At 36.8% G+C, this 17,097-nt stretch overlaps 1 protein-coding gene across 4 annotated transcripts in view; it reads left to right on the forward strand.

Moving 5' to 3' along the window:
• Window positions 1-17,097, forward strand: part of ANO3 (anoctamin 3) — a 439,146-nt gene that overhangs the window by 13,659 nt on the left and 408,390 nt on the right. For 3 of the 4 annotated variants that reach the window (XR_011495962.1, XM_070491365.1, XM_070491367.1), the window contains exon 2: window positions 16,838-16,936. The exons of the other annotated variant lie outside the window; for it this stretch is intronic. Coding sequence is in view for 2 of the 3 variants with exons in the window: in XM_070491365.1 (XP_070347466.1) it covers window positions 16,838-16,936 (99 nt within the window). In the remaining variant the exon portion in view is untranslated. The remainder of the gene's footprint in view (window positions 1-16,837; window positions 16,937-17,097) is intronic. 4 annotated transcript variants of the gene reach the window in all.

Consider the following 17,097-nt stretch of genomic DNA (forward strand, 5'->3'; position numbering starts at 1 on the left):
TAGAAATTCCTTACATTGTGGCCATACACACTAAAGTTTGAGAACTGGTGCTTTTGTCAATGGTCATGATAGGTTTATTGGCAAGGGCTCCCTACAATGATCTCTACATTATGACATTTTTCCAGATAATTTTTGATCATCGTAATTTGCAATCAACTATAGCCTTTTTGTCAGCAAGCTTTTGTATAACGGCTGTTGACCCGTTTATATACTTGACAGAGTGTTTTTCTATTTTTCTTACATACACATATTACCCTCAGATGAATTCAGATTCAAGCCCTTTTAAAAGCCTTCCTTCTCATCCTTATATAAAATGTCTCATTTTTCCTGTCTTAGATGCCCAGAGTACTCATTTGTAAGGCATTGATATCAATGTGAAACATTTATTTTCTACATTTAAATGTTTTAGATATTAGATATTAGATGTAGATTTCAATGTAATTTTACCAAATAGAGAATTAACTCCCACAGGACAAGAGATATGTTGTACTACTCTTCTATTCCCCAAAGAGGGACTGGCTGAGAACTCTATGAACAGAAGGAGCTGAATTGCTTTTTCCTAATATGACTTTACAAAGATGCACAATTGATGGAAAATTTCACTTCCTCTGTGGAATTTTTTAATATAACTCTGATCTCTTAATGGCTCAGCCTAAGGGCCTTCAGCTTATTCTGTTTCAAGAAGAGCCATCTAAATTCATATAATATGCATACTTTGGCTGTCCTGGTAAAATGAAAAGTTAATGCTAATGTGATGTTGTAAAAAGAAATAACCCCAACAACCGTCATTTCTTTAAATGCTTGCTGAAAATATTCTACTAGGAATTGAGAACATCTATTATACTTCAAAATGATGAATTAAAAACTGGCCTTTCTGATAACTTACAGGGGAGTGCTAATGGAAGTATTGATAAGTGGCCATTGCATTACTGCATAATACGTGGCAGAGTTCACTAAACTGTATAGAGATAGAGACAGACACAGATACATAGATATCTCTCCTCAAAAGTTTCCTGGTATCATGTCTTCCTGATATCAGAGGAAAAAATTTATTCTGTTTTTTGAATAGTCCTTGATACTTTGCCTTACCCAACACTTTATACAAAAAAAAAATCAAGGCTTGTAGTAAAATGTTTATGATGAGATTCTCATGTTGGCATGAGGAAATATAACCACAATCTTTATTCATAAAGCTCTTTCTGGAAAGCAATTGGCAAAGAGCTCTCTCTAAAGTAGTGGGTGGATTCTTATCTAAAATATAGAATCAGGCATGCTACCAATAATTTATAACCAATTATAAAAAACGTATTTTACTGCAGCTTGGAAGTATTATTCTCTTTAAGAGTACAATAGATTCAAGATTCTCTTGTAGTTAATCAATCTCACTTTAATTCCAATGCTTTTTTTTTTTTAAGTGGGAGATAAAGTAGTGGGGTACAGGTTCACACTGTGAGTTAGTCAAACCCTGCATATATGAGAGTCTGTCCACGTGTAAAGGTGGAAACAAAACTGAAAACCACTATTTTTAGTTATATAAGCAGGAGGGTAGAGGTCAGTGAGTTAACTATTCTGGAAGGAAATTTGACATTATGTTCCAAGTTGATTTAAAATCATGCATAGCCTTGGATTCAGAAATTCTGCTTGTAGGAATTTGTTTCAAATAAAATCAAGTGTGTACACAGAAATAATGGAATAAAGATGTTCATTGCACTGTTTCTTTTAATAGAGAAAATGGGAAACAACTTGAGCCCAACAATATCAAAATCATTAAATGATTAAGCTATAACATACCCCCCAAGAAGGAATGGTTTAGAGACTTATAAAACTGATATTATAGAGCATTTTATTGGCACTGGAAAATAGAGCATACCATTAAATGAGGCAGAAAAATTATTATACAATCTTTGTGTAGGGGTTTATAATCATGTGAGATTTATACTCAAAAAAATACAAGAAAAATGTTTATCAAAATAGTAAAATCTATTAGTCCTGGGGTATGGGATAACAATAAAATTTACCTTTTGTTTTTTGCTATGTTTTCCAAATATTCTTGTTTGATCATGTATTACTTCTACAATAAAAAAATTATATTAAAGGAATTTTACCTTTTTATACACTTAAGAAAAATCAGAAACAACTTACATGAAAATAGACATAGAAGGAAGTAAATTGTGCCTGAGTCCTTGGCTAAATAGAGGTTTCTTGACATCTGAGAATTTTCGGGTCTCCACACCTGTCTCACAGCATTTCCATGATCCTCTTTATTCCACTCTCATCTTTATGCTGGGACCAAAGCATGAAGGCCCACATAAAAGCATTCGCTACTCAGGAAGCAATTGTTTAGAGTGCAGAGGATATTAATATCTAGCAGTATTTTTGCAGCCATTGTTCTCCCCAGGCCTACACACCCTTACCCTTATTCCCAACAAAATTCTCCCATGTATAGAAATAGGTAGTACACACACATAAATGGTCATTTATTCTATCTAAGTAAAATTATGCCTTCACTTTTATGAGCTTCATTATTTTTAATTTCTCAGAAAAAGAAATCATTTTACTCCATTCGAGAAAGAGAATACTTCAAGGAAGACAAAGGCACTGGAACAAACTGAGATTCTTTATCCACTTTTTAAAGACTGGAGTTAGCAGAAAGGAAGAGAAGATAAATAATGATAGCTATGAGCATCAAAAATTCAGCAGGCATAAAAAGCTAACTATAGGAGAGAAGGGAAAGGTACATCTATAAAAAGTGAAACAACAACAAAACTGTGCAAAGCAAGAGGAAGATAATTGCACAATAAAATAATTTTTATGAATTAGGGCTTGTTCGTTTAAGCATAGATTTGTTAGGAAGATATTTTATAGCTCACAGAATCATTGTATCAGTTTGATAAGCAGGCCCTATGCTAAGTTCTCAGGAAAAAAATCATAGACCATACCATGATTTCACCTAAAAAGAGGCGTAGCAGCTGGCAACTCGAGAGTCATGCTGCTTCTGTAGAAATTACAAACCTTTTACCTCTGCTCTGACCCCAAGACTACAGTGAAAATCACTGAGTGAACAGGAAAAGACACAAGTGACACCCCTCCAACCCAAGCCTATGCCCTGACTGGTTTCTGCTTGGTCACTACCAAACTCCTAGCACTGGAGTGGGATGAACCTCACACAAGACACATTGGCTGAGAGCAAGCAGTGGGAGTATCCATCAAGAAAAAGCCACTCTGGACCTGTTTCCTCATTTGAACAACAAGGGACTTGGACAGTACATTCTCTAAACCTCTTTCAAAGATTCTCTGATTTAATTTTCATTTGCATTTGATTAAAAAATAATAAAGCTCCTTATTGGGAGGGTTCAGGAAGTCCTGCAGGTCACTATAAATTGTGAATACTCACTGCTTAAGGTAAGTTTGCACACTGGGGAAACTCATCATTGGCTTCTGATCCCCCAAGTTCCTATGGCTATGGTGTCACCCATCAGCTTTGGGCCTTTTCTAAGCTCAATGTGCTGCATGACATGGAGATATTTTTCGTCTCCTCAAGAATGTTGGAAAAACCATTGCTTGTCCCTTGAGTCAGCTGTGTGGAACCTGTTATTGATAGTAGTATTTTGCGTATTTTTAGATGACCAATGAACTACCTATATTTCCCATGTTTGTATCTTATTTTCACATTCTCATATTTCAGCTTTCATTTTGTCCTTTGCTGTTTACTGGTCTATAATTTGAGTTTTCAAAAGCTAAATATGCTTGTTTCTGTTCTCTGAAAATTCTATGCAGAAGGTTCTTTCTCCTGTTTATGAGTAGAAAATATAAACTACAATGATAATATAGATTTAATATTTTCATTTTCTAGTTTTCATAAGTAAAAGTCTATGGCATTTATTTTTGAACACTGACTGTTCAGTTAAACTGGTTGCTTTAGAAGTGTGGGGCCGGCTCCGTGGCCAAGTGGTTAAGTTCGAGTGCTCCGCTGCGGCGGCCGAGGGTTTGGATCCTGGGTGCGGATAGGGCACCGCTCATCAGGCCACATTGAGGCGGAGTCCCACATCCCACAACTAGAAGGACCTGCAACTAAGATATACAGCTATGTACTGGCAGCGGGTGCGGGGAGGGTGTTGGGAAATAAAGCAGGAAAAAAAAAAAGGATTGGCAACAGTTGTTAGCCAGGTGCTAATCCTTAAAAAAAAAAAAAAGGAAGATTGGCAACAGTTGTTAGCCCAGATGCCAATCTTTAAAAAAAAAAATGAAGTAGATATTGTGTTCCTAGGGATGGAGCTTGTCAGATAATACAGTATCCCCATGTAAATTAAAATTGTTATTCTGCATTGACAGCAATAGAGAAGTAGTTACTTAGACCCTAGAGTCAAGCTAGAGTTCAGAGTTTGGTCTGATACTTCTTAGTTATGTGACCTCAGAAAATTTGATGAATTTCTGTGTGTTTCTATTTCTTCATATGTAATAAGGGTGAAAAATCTCTACCTCACAAAGTAGTTAAGAATATTAAATGAAATAATACCAAAAAAGCATTTAGCACAATGCCTGTAGCTAGTAAGCATGTAGGAAATGCTGTTATTCTAAATACATTCTATAGGTATTAGTGTTGCACAATGTGGGGATTAACAACATTCTGAGGATTGTAATCTGTATGAGGAAAATTGCAGAATCTATGTAGTATAAACTGAGCTTCTTAAATTCAGGTACAGTTGTCCACAGGAATCCATGTCTGTGTAGAGAGTAAACATCACAAACTTCAGGAGCATTTATTTTACTTGACAAGTAATCTTATAAATTGTTAACATTAAAATAAAAGAGATTTGGTAGGAAGTGGAATAAGTACCTAGATTAATTTTTATAATAAAATGCTGGACTTCAAAGAACATTTCTGTTAGTTTAGAGTGCCTGTGGGCATTCACTTTTATCTAACGAGAGAGATAATTCTATAGGAAAGTTTGTGAGGCACTAAAAAGAAAACATAAAGGTGTTGGCTGCATGGGGACTGTGGCTGGGAATCCATCAGCTGCTTGGGTGTTGATGCCTCACGGTGGCGGTGGGTGCTCAGTGCTTTTGATGAGGTCAGTAATTTGTCTTGGATCCAGTAAGGCTGTGTTAATGTTAAGCATTGACATCATGAAGGTGTTCTCCTCTCAGGATATGGTGGGTTTTTAGAAGCAATTGGAAGTTTACTTTACTTCAGTGAGAGTTGGGAAAGGAAAACGTGAGCTTTTTCCTGTACTAGAAATTCAACTTCTTTACTTTGTTTCCACTGCTGATAAAGGTAGGCAGAGGAAAGTCTTCGCTGTGTCCTCTTTGAGACGTAGTCTAGCCTTTAGGAATGAGATGCCTTCTCTGAAATTTGAACAGTGCATTAAACAAGGAGGCAGAAATATTAGTGACAATCATGCATGATCTGCATTAACTTGACCAAATTGAACTTGTAGATAGGAAGAGCTAGATTCAGAAAATTCTCTTATATGAGACTGCTAAAGTGAGGCTAAGAGAGCATGAGTAGGTAGTCTAAGATCTCAAAAATAATTAGATACAGTGGTCAGTCTACAATTTTCTATATACTACATTGTTAGGACCTCAGTGTCTTCTACCTCCAGGGATCATCATGACAAGAGATATGGCATGGGCTTTGTCATAGGACAGCTCTGGCTATGACTCGAACACATAGTAGATTTTATAGCCTGTGCAAGTTACTTAATACATCTTTGCCTATTTTCAGTGGGGCACCTACTTTGCAGAGTTCACTCTGGGATTGAGAAAATGTGTGAAAAAAATACCTCATACAGGGAAGGGTCTTAGAGTACATATTTAATACATAAGAGATCTCTCCCCATTTCCCATTTCAAGCGTTCTGCCTACTTATATTACAACCTTGTGGCTTCTCAGCCCAAAAATTGCTGTACCATTCATATAAGTTGCTGTGAGGGTAAGAGATAATGAATCTGAATGTGTTCTACAAATACGCACATCGCTATGAGTTTCCTTATTAATTCTTGCAACTACATGACTTTAGACCAACTCCCTCGAGAGTGATTTATGATTAATTCCAAAAAGGTGAATATATGGGAATATTCGTCTAAACATCTTTGGTAATATAAGAATCCTGATCTTATCATTTATTGGGTTATTTTTCCATTAACACTGAAGAAATTATTTTCCCCTCTATCTGTCCTGCAGATGTTTTCTTCAGAATTATTCTCTGATTCCACAGTAGATAAGCACAATTCAGAGTTTCGTAGGTCTTCCTTTCCATTGAGTATTTGGTTCCAGCCAGTCAAATTTCAGCATTCAGACTCCATTTTCAAGGCCACAATGGAGACAAGACGCAAAGCAAAAGTATTTAAGGACGTGGTGAATTCTGTAGCAGAGCCAAGAGAGTGGGTTTTGGAAATCACCTGACTTCTACATACAAATGCTGTGTATTTCATAATTTCTGATGAATGCAAGAGAAACCACAGAGACCTAGGTCAGTTTTTCATCTTGTTTTGCCTTGTAAAGTCAAAAACTCTTCTCAACAATTTACTTCATATATTTGTTATAGGGATTCTTTAAAAGATGAAGTTTTGAAACGTAGAGTTTTATTAACTCCGTAAATACATATGCAGACACTTTTAAATTTGAATTGAAAGTGATCATTTGTCACAGAGAAATGGTGAGGAGAATAAGTGGAATTAGTGGAAGTTCCAGTGTATAAATTGTTTATTATTTATGGGTGAACAATATAATGTGAGATTTACTAAAATGTAAGACATTGTACAAGAATAGGAATTAATTAAAAAGAAACTAAAATATGGTGTCTGCTCTTATTGAATATTAAAGATATTCATTCATTACATTAATATTTACTGAGTAACCATATATATAGTATACCATTATATACATATATACTGTGTGTCATGTATACAATGTACTTTGATACACATGCATTTATGTGTGTAACTGTGTGTATACTGCCTGGGCTGGTAACAATCTTGTTCTCCCTGACATCCCAGACATCACTGGCATCCCTTACCTCATTCTCATCCATGAATGTCCATCAGTAGTTATGGTCATCCTTTCAGTTGTAGGCCCCTGTTTTCATCTTACCCTGAGCATGGCCAGTATTAGGATCTTCAGTGGTAGATGGTTGCAAAGAAGGAGAAGGCAACCAAGAAGAAAAGGAGTACCTACATGGGGAACTTTGCAATATAGTCACTGTGTGAATGTGTTCATGCCAGTTCAATTTTAGTCTTTAGTTTTCTGAAAGTTAAGCTAGAGAAATCTCTTCCAAAGCTTACATTCTATGGTTCTGTCTCATAATAATGCTTTATTTGTATTAGCCTTCCCTTACTGTTTCTTTCTAATGTACACCCTCCTGGGCCCTGACTTGGCCACCATTCTAATCCTTATCCACATTAGACTCCTCATCCCCCATAAATATAACTTTCTGTTCTGCATCCTTTGCCCCTCATGCCATCTCCACTCAAGCCCACCTGTTGGAGCATCTGTGCTTCCTGCATGACTCCAGCCTCTGTATTGCTGAAGACCCTTGCATGGGAGCCATCACAAATGGTTGGGAATGAGCACCCCCTTCCACCTCCTATGTCCAGTGAGGTAAGAAGTGGAAGCGGTGTTCTTGCTTCTCCCAGTATAAGTGGCAGGTGTTAGAGAACAGTGAGCGGTTTAGGATGGTTCTAGAAAATAAAATTAGCACTTTAATATCAGACCTCAGTCACATGATGAATTAATTAAATTTTGCTAAGATATCCTGGAAAACTAACACTGTGTTATACTGTTTCTTTAGGGAAGGGTTATCTATGTTCCACGCAGTGGACTTTAGAATTTAACTCTCTCAGTACACACAGGTTGCTTACAAGTTGGGACTTATCACTCAGGGGAAAAATGAGGTAACTATTCATTATAGCATATGCCAAAGGAAAAATCAATGATAAAGAATATGTGCTAGACTTTCAGAAGAATAGATCAATACGGCCCAAAGAGAATAGAAAAGGAAAGAAAGTTTAAAGAGAAACATACTTTTTAAAAGAAAGGAGGAGGGCATTCCTGGGGAATGGAATGACATAGATTGGCCATAAGAATATACTGTCATGAAGTGTTCATTTCTGTGCCATGTATGCATGTGTTTGCTTGTTTAATTTTTGCCACCCGTGCATACATACCTCTTTCTTCCAGTATGGATACTCTGGATTTTTCTTGGGGAACTAATCCCTTTTCTTCTCTTTGATGGTATAGTTTGTGTCCCTAATTCAAGCAGTGAGTGAAGTCAGCCTTCCTTCCAAGTGTTTCAATTTTTTGTCCAATGAATTCTTTATTGGCTGTTGCTCATTTGATTTGACTCTTCTATCACTTACAACAGGAAGAGTTCTCAATGGTAGATGTGGTGATAAATTTTCAGTTTTGAGTAGGAAAATGACATAAAAACGCTGGCTTGGGTATAGTGGAAGATCCATGTTGTAGAGTAATGGAAGATAAGTATAGACGGATTAGTAACCTTAAATGCTAAATTAATAGCATTTGGCCAGTACAATTGATAGACACCTTACTATTTGTGGGAGACCCATTTTAGCTTTCCTCTTTTATTCTAGTCAAGGCCTGGTAACATTAGGCTGGGCCCACAGCCAGACAGTCATTCTTAACTCACAGAAGTCCCGCAAACTCTGTCCTTAACCTCTGCTCTCAAGGTTCCTGACTCTGTATCCTTTGCAGCTAAAATAGATGAAAACTCAGCCTCATATAGAAGTTTAATGTGTCCCCAAGGCGACATTGAGATTTTTCTCTTCCTCCCATTAAAAAGAAATTTTTATTTAATTTGTAGGGAGGAGGAGGAAGTGGCTAATCTTAGGCTGTTTACAGAAATTCCTCCAAGGGTCTTAGATTGGCCTAGCCTATTGGATGCAGTTCTATTTCACGGTGGAATCCATGCTGGTCTTTCATGTTCCTGTTTTTCATTTCATGCAGAGATGGGTCCTAGGCATAAATTTATACTTGCATAACCACTGAGAGATGTCACATTTAACCATCTGGTTAGGAACTGTGCCAAAGATTCTTCTACACTCTGGGAATATATGGCCATAGAAGTTGTTGATATTAATGACTTCCCACATTTCTGTATTTTCGGGTTACCTTAGGAGAAAATGTCAATGGGTTTTATCTTCCTTATATGAGGAAACTGAGTTTTTTCAGAGGATGTTTTTAGGACTAAATACCTAAGGTCTACGTTGGCCATTGTGGTATGTAACAATTGCAGCAGTGCATGTTTTCCCCTCCTTTATGGAAACTGTTAGCCAAGTTTCTTTTATGAAACTTTTCTTTGCCACATTCTAATCATGATGTTAGTAGATAAAACTGTACTCTCTGGGAGTTTGTCTGACTGGTTTATGACCGTGGAGTATCTTACTGATTTAGAAGAGAGACTAAGCTTGTCCAATCAGAGTGAACTTTAGGATTTCAATTAGGAATGCTAGGCTTACCTTCTGGGCTTGGGGAAAAGATATGAGGCTGGAATTAAGACATGAAGCAATCGTGAGAGAGCCTGGTGTTGTCAGGGACTCTGTAGAGCCTCACAATGGAGAAAACCCAGAGGAAGTGGAACCAGGAGATGGATATTTCCATAATGTTTGAGTACACATCAAACTCTAACTGAAGCTGGTCTGAATCCAGAGCTCAGTTAAATTAAGTTCATTATGTCTCCTTAAACCAGTTTATATCAGGATTTATGTTGCTCTTTATAGTTTGGTACTATTGGAAATATTCTCCCCCTCTGCTCCTTGCCTTGGAAAGCTCTTACCTTTTCTTCAAAATTTCTCTCAAATATTTCTTTCCTCTGTGAAATTTTTTTTGACGCAGCTTGGTAGTTGGTCAATCCATCATAATCTTTAGCACATACCACAATGATATGTTTACTTATTTGTATCTCTCATATTGTAGCTTATTGTAATTCACTTTATAATATTTAGCACCTGTTTCTCTGCCACATTGTGTGAAGCTTTGGGGATTTGGTGCTGAACAAGATACATTTATTCTCTGTGTGAACTATTGAACTGACAGGTAATTGATCATTAAAGATGTGATATGTTTTAGCCAAAGGAAGAACTAGGGAAGCTATAGAAGATGGCTAATAAACAAATGATTAACTATGTGATATACTTGGAGAGTCACAAAAAGGGGAATTACACAGTGCTAAGATAGTATGATTCCTAGAGAAGGATTGACCTCTTGATCATGGCATTTTGTTTTGTTTTGTTTTGTTTTGAATCACTGGGGGCTATTTCAACTTTTGTATACAAAAGAAACTTGAAAAAATTTACTGAATTAGTGCATGATTCAAAACATATTCTTCTTTAACTTTTCTTGACTAACACTACTCCACAAAAATCTTAAATCTTTATTGAATATACATTTTTGCCCTCATTTATTTCTTAACTTTTTGAGAGTTGATGCCTGGCATTTGTAAGTCATATATTTTAGATTTTCAAAGATTTCCAAATCAAAACTGCAGAAATATTTACCAAAGCAGGTAAATTCTCCCTCAATCACAATGTCAACAAAAGTCACATTTATAACACTATGTGCCCACTGCCCATGCTTGCCATCTTTTAAATTTTCACCAGCATTTTATCATCTATATTATAAAAATATTACCTTAACTAGAGAACTCATTGCAACAGTTTAAGAAATACTTTTTCTTATTCCCATATGCACCATATTGTAGATTATGTTTGAGTGACAGATTAACACTGAATTTGACAATTCATTCATGAGAGTATCTAAAACTATTATATCCAGGCCAAGAACCAAGGATTTATTATATCTCTTGACTTTATTTTTTCCTCTAACCAGTTTCTTCAGTTGGACTTTTATTCTGCCTTTTGCCAGGGCCAATGTTGCAAAAGAAATATTTGCATATATGACCTTTCAAGAGTTATTATTTACTTAAATGACGAATGGAGGAAAGACGAAAAAAGTGTCATTTTATGAGCTGATGCTGGCTTTGATCAAAAACTAAGTGACTCATACTATTCAACTTTGTGAGTCAAGAAATCACAAGTGAATCATACTTTAGATTTTCAATGTGGCCAAGAATGTAGAAACCATGAATATGAAGTTCATGAACGCTATGATTGTGGAATAATATGTTTTATTCAATGAAACTGTAAGTTATTTGAAGGAACAATGATTTGTATATTCAAACTATGTAAATAAAACATTGAATATCTCTGGGTCTCAGTTTGTCACTTACAGAATCGGTACATGAGGTTACATTTTTATTACTCTCCCTCAGAGTCTTCCAGGTCTTAACATACAGTTTAGCTAATGAAAAGTTGCCCACTAGTTAGTTAAACCCTATTGAGTTATACTAATTTTAGACACAACACTCTCATTTATGCTTATGGTCTATTGATATCTTTATATTCATTTATGAAAAGGTCATTTACAGTTTGGGATGCAGCTGACATTGAAACAGAATGAAGCAAACTGATCTCTTGGAGATTGGATTCAAGATATCATCTTCCTTAGCATTAACATTTAACCTACATATAACTAGGAGGGTCTAAGGTAAGACAGTCAGCAACTAAAATTTCTTATTAGCAGCTTATCCAGAATTTCTAACTGACCTTAAATAGTCTTCTAAGGTATATTTATTTCCAGAATGCCATTCATTAATTTGTTTTTTCACAAAATCACTTTTTAGAGTCTTACATGATGGATCTTGATGAATGAAACAAATTGTGCATAGTTTAGTGTGAAGATAGCCACTTAAAACTTCTATTAAAATGCAACATGATTAGTGCTAGAGCAAATTTATGAATCCTGTTTTGTGGAAACACAGTGGAGGGAGTGATAAATTCTGACAGAGAGCTAGGAAGGAAGCTGCAAAGAAAGTACTCAATGGAGGAGATATTTGAATAGACTCTTATGAGTAGAATTTTTCCAGAAAATTGAAGTATGAGGGGGAAAGTTAGTCCAGGTGAAGGGAACATCATGGCCAACCACAGAATGGCATGAAAAAGCAACCTATAGCTGAGAAATCAAAATCAGGCTTTAAAGCCATCCCCAAAACCACCAGAGATATTCAATCATTCCTCTGAATTTCTAAAATGTTGTTCATATATTTGGTAGACTATTTTTTTATGAGTCTCTTAGGCTAACTCCTTTCATCAGACTCTGTTCTTCCAAGCAGGGAACATTTCTGATTTACCTAACAAAACATATAGCTAGCACTTGGTAGCTGTTCAACACATAGTTGTTAAATGAGTAATAAGGTAGCTGGACTGTGGGTTGTGTGAGACAGAGATTGGAAGATAAGAAGGTTAAACTGGGTCAATTTGTAATGGGATTTGAATGTTAAAACAAGCAGCTTAGCCTTTGTTCTTTCAGTAAAGACAAGCCACTGCTGGCATTTAAGCAGGTTAGTGACATGATCTGAAGTATGCTATTGATAGTTCCAAAAGAAGAAAAGATATTTTCTTTGGTCTCAAAATGAAGGCTAATTGTCTTAGTAAAAATATTTTAGGTTGGTCAAACACAACTCTTGAGTTTTTTAATAATTAAAGAGCTTCCAAACAGGTGGGTGTAGACAGTGTCTCCCCCTTGTTACCAATTTATAATGAAATCAACACATATTGCCACACACACACACACTATTAACAGACTAGTGAAAAAGAGTCATTCCAAGTCTGTAAGCTTGATGAAGTCCTAGGGCTAATCTTTTTAGGTGCTCTGATAGTGCCTTGAGCCAAAGATTTACTTGAGACAATGCAACAGAATTCTAAGAGCAAGATTCACCTAATTGAAGTCAGGCACCCAAGAAGCCTCTGAATTAACAGCTGTAAAACAGAACTGTTTAGAATTTAAATCTAGGAAACAATTCTTAAAAAATCTGGGATATGGGTTCTCAGATTTCTATACCCTGTTATGTAAAGGCAAGAATGCCTCTATGCTGCTTCTACATAAGCTACATGTTTTAAGCATCACTGTTTTCACCAATGGAAAATCATATCTAATATCCATTGTTTTAATTGATAAAACATTGATATTGGCTGCAGATAATAATAGGTGAAGAACCGGTAGTAACTGATTCTGGAGTATGGATTAACTCTAGCTAACTCCCACCCTCCTAGGGTATAGAGTAGGACAAAGGAAGAGACGCATACACACACACATACACACACAAATTCAGATGCATGCACAAACGCATCACATCACATCTTTGCCAAGGCATATCAAAGGAAATTTTAGACTATACAATACCCTTTAAGAATGTATATGTATTTTTTTTCTGGTTACTATGCTAAGATTTCTGTACATTAATCTGTGAAATCTCCCTTCCTTGCTCTTGAACAATAACACAGGCTGATTATGCTGCTTTTGCCAATCACATTCAGGTTTATAAGAGTCAAGTTTTCAAATATTAAAAAGTTCAGAAAATAATATGATATAAAATCTTCAACCTTTCATGAAATTCAAAGTTTCATTCACCTTACCTTCTGCTACAGATTCAATGTTTCTGTCCCCTCCAAATTCATATGTTAAAATCCTAACCCCCAATGTAATGCTATTAGGAGATGGATCCCTCAGGAAGTGATTATGTCACAAGGTTGAAGACCTGTAAATGGAATTAGTGACCTTATAAAAGAGGCCCCAGGATACAAAATCAGCATACAAAAATCAGTTGCATTTCTATACACTAACAATGAAGTAGCAGAAAGAGAAATTAAGAAGACAATCTCATTTACAATTGCAACAAAAAGAATAAAATACCTAGGAATAAACTTAACCTAAGAGGTGAAAGATCTCCACCAAAAACTATAAAACATTGTTGAAAGAAATTGAAGAAGGCACAAAGAAATGGAGAGATATTCCATGCTCTTGGATTGGCAGAATTAACACAGTTAAAATACCCATACTTCCTAAAGCAATCTATAGATTCATTGCAATCCTTATTAAAGTTCCAACAACATTTTTCACAGAAATAGAACAAAGAATCCGAAAATTTATATGGAACAACAAAAGACCTTGAACAGACAAAAGAATCCTGAGGAAAAAGAACAAAGCTGGAGGTATCACACTCCCTGATTTCAAAATATACTACAAAGCCATAGTAACCAAAACAGCATGGTACTGGCACAAAAACAGACACATAGATCAATGGACCAGAATAGAGAGCCCAGAAATAAACCCCACATATCTACGGACAGCTAATGTTTGACAAGGGAGCCAAGAGCATACAATGGAGAAAGAAAACTCTCTTCAATGAACAGTTTTGGGAAAACTGGACAGCCACGTGCAAAAGAATGAAAGTAGACCATTACTTTACACCTTGCACAAAAATCAACTCAAAATGGATTAAAGACTTGAATGTAAGACCTGAAACAGTGAAACTTTTAGAAGAAAACATAGGCAGTATGCTGTTTGACATCGGTCTTAGCAGCGTATTTTCAAGTACCACGTCTGACTGGGCAAGGGAAACAAAAGAAAAAATGAACAAATGGAACTACAGCAAACTAAAAAGCTTCTGCACAGCAAAGGAAACCATCAACAAAACGAAAAGACAGCCTAACAATTGGGAGAAGATATTGACAAACCATATATCAGATAAGGGGTTAATATCCAAAATATACAAAGAACCCATAAGTCTCAACAACAAAAAAAAAACAACAATCCAATTAAAAAATGGGCAAAAGATCTGAACAGAAGTCTCTCCAAAGAAGATATACAGGCACATGAAAAGATGTTCAACATCGTTAGCTATCAGGGAAATGCAAATCAAAACTACAATGAGGTATCACCTCACTCCCATCAGAATGACTATAATTAACAGACAGGAAACAACAAATGTTGGAGAGGGTGTGGAGAGAAGGGAACCCTCATACACTGCTGGTGGGAGGGCAAAATGGTGCAACCACTGTGGAAAGAAGAATGGAGTTTCCTCAGAAAATTAAGAATAGAAATACCATATGATGCAGCTATTCCACTCCTGGGAGTTTATCCAAAGAACTTGAAAACACAAATGCATAAAGATATATGCACCCCTATGTTCATCACAGCGTTATTCACAATAGCCAAGACTTGGAAGCAACCTAGGTGCCCATCAAGGGACGAATGGATAAGGAAGATGTGGTATATACATGCAATGGAATACTACTCAGCCATAAGAAATGATGGTATCTGGCCATTTGTGACAACATGGATGGACCTTGAGGGTATTATGCTAAGTGAAATAAGTCAGAGGAAGAAAGTCAAATACCATATGATCTCACTTATAAGTAGAAGATAAAAACAATGACAAACTCATAGATAGAGAGATTGGATCAGTGGTTACCAGAGGAGAAGGCGGGAGGGAGGAGGGCAAAAGGGGTGATTAGGCTCACATGTGTGGTGATGGATTATGATTAGTCTTTGGGTGGTGAACATGATGTAATCTACACAGAAATCGAAATATATTATGATGTACACCTGAAAGTTATATAACGTTATAATCCAATGTTACTGCAATAAAAAATATATAAATAAACAGGGGAAAATGAAAAAATAAAAAAGAGGCTCCAGAGAGTTCCCTTTCCCGTTCCTTTACGTGAGGACATCGTGAAAAGATGACCATTTAGGAAGTGGATCCTCACCTGACACTAAACTGCTGGGACCAGGATTGTGGACTTCCCAGCCTCCAGAACTAGGAGAAATAAATGTATATTGTTTATAAGCCACTCAGTTTATGGAATTTTTGTTACAGCAGACCAATGGACTAAGACATTTTCTCAGGACTGAGAACAGCAGAACAACAGCAGTGGGGAAGAGGAGGAAAGGGGTATGGCCTTTTGTTCACTTCCTTCACCTTGCTTTTCTGCTCCTCTCCCAGTTTTTATGATACATGAGCTCTTCCAGAGCTGGTAGATGGTGGGAGGAGGATGCATAAACATATTACCTGACTAGTATTACTGTAACCTGACCTCTAATTGCCCAAATGCAAACCCAGTCTCTCTGTCTCTCTGTCTCTCTCTCTCTCTCTCTCTCTCTCGTTTCTTGTGGAATAGTCTTTTGGGGATTTTCTGGAGACTCCTTCTGATCCCAACATCCACACCTCCTCTAGAGTTCCACTTCACATTCCGTGGGAGGTTGGTTGCAGTCCCCTGCTGACATTTTATAATGCCTCCTCAGAACTTGCACCTCACACAAACCTTTTCTTATAAAGTTTTTCTCACCTGGGCAGACATTCTTCTCAGGCAGATCTCTTTCAAGGTGTCTGGGGCTCAGTTACTTTCCTAAGTATTTACCTAGCCCACAGGATAGCACAATAATATTCCACCCAACACATTCCAGTAGGGCAAGCAGCTAAGTACCTACACTCCAGTTTTCTCTCTTTGCTTTGTCCTCAGGGACATCTCCAGCACATGTAGTCTTCAGAATTTTCCAGGAAAAACTAAGGCATCGATTTCAGTGCCATGGAAACTCTAGGAAACATAGATGAGTTTTTCCTGAGAAGACATTTATCACTTATCACTCTAGTCTCTTGAAGCCCTAAGAACCTTTCCTTGTTTTAACTCATGTGTGTGGGACAAGCCCATCTTCCCCATGCAGTCACAGTTACTCTGGAGTTTTCTGAAATCTGCCACCGTTTAGAGACCAAGGTGACGTTCACGGGGGAGGTGTGCAAATGCTTCTCCTCTGTGCAGCAGTCTTCATGTTGTCTTCCCTATTAATCTCTTGGCCTCTCTCATGTTTGGACTGGCACTGACAGATGTGCTAAGGAAAGCAGTCATGTGCTTTATAATCTATAAATATGCTTAGCATCTTTCTTTGGAATGTGGGAGTAATTTTTACCTATTGTTTCCAGCTTTGGGGCCTCTTTCAAAACTGAAAAAACAGGACAAATCTCATTTCCATCCTGTTAGATGTTCTACAGCTCATTTAATACGCGTACTGGCTCTGAGAGGTAAGTATTATTATCCTTACTTTACAGATGTGTAAATTGATGTGGAGCTCATTATTCCTTCAAATGGCAGAACTCAGCTATAAATCTGGCTGTGTCTAACTTTAAAGGTCAACCCTACCCTGCTCAGTTCTGAAATGTTTGAGCAAGGAGGCTGCTGACAA

The sequence above is a fragment of the Equus asinus genome, chromosome 20 (assembly GCF_041296235.1).
Source record: "Equus asinus isolate D_3611 breed Donkey chromosome 20, EquAss-T2T_v2, whole genome shotgun sequence".
Taxonomy (NCBI): Eukaryota; Metazoa; Chordata; class Mammalia; order Perissodactyla; family Equidae; genus Equus; species Equus asinus.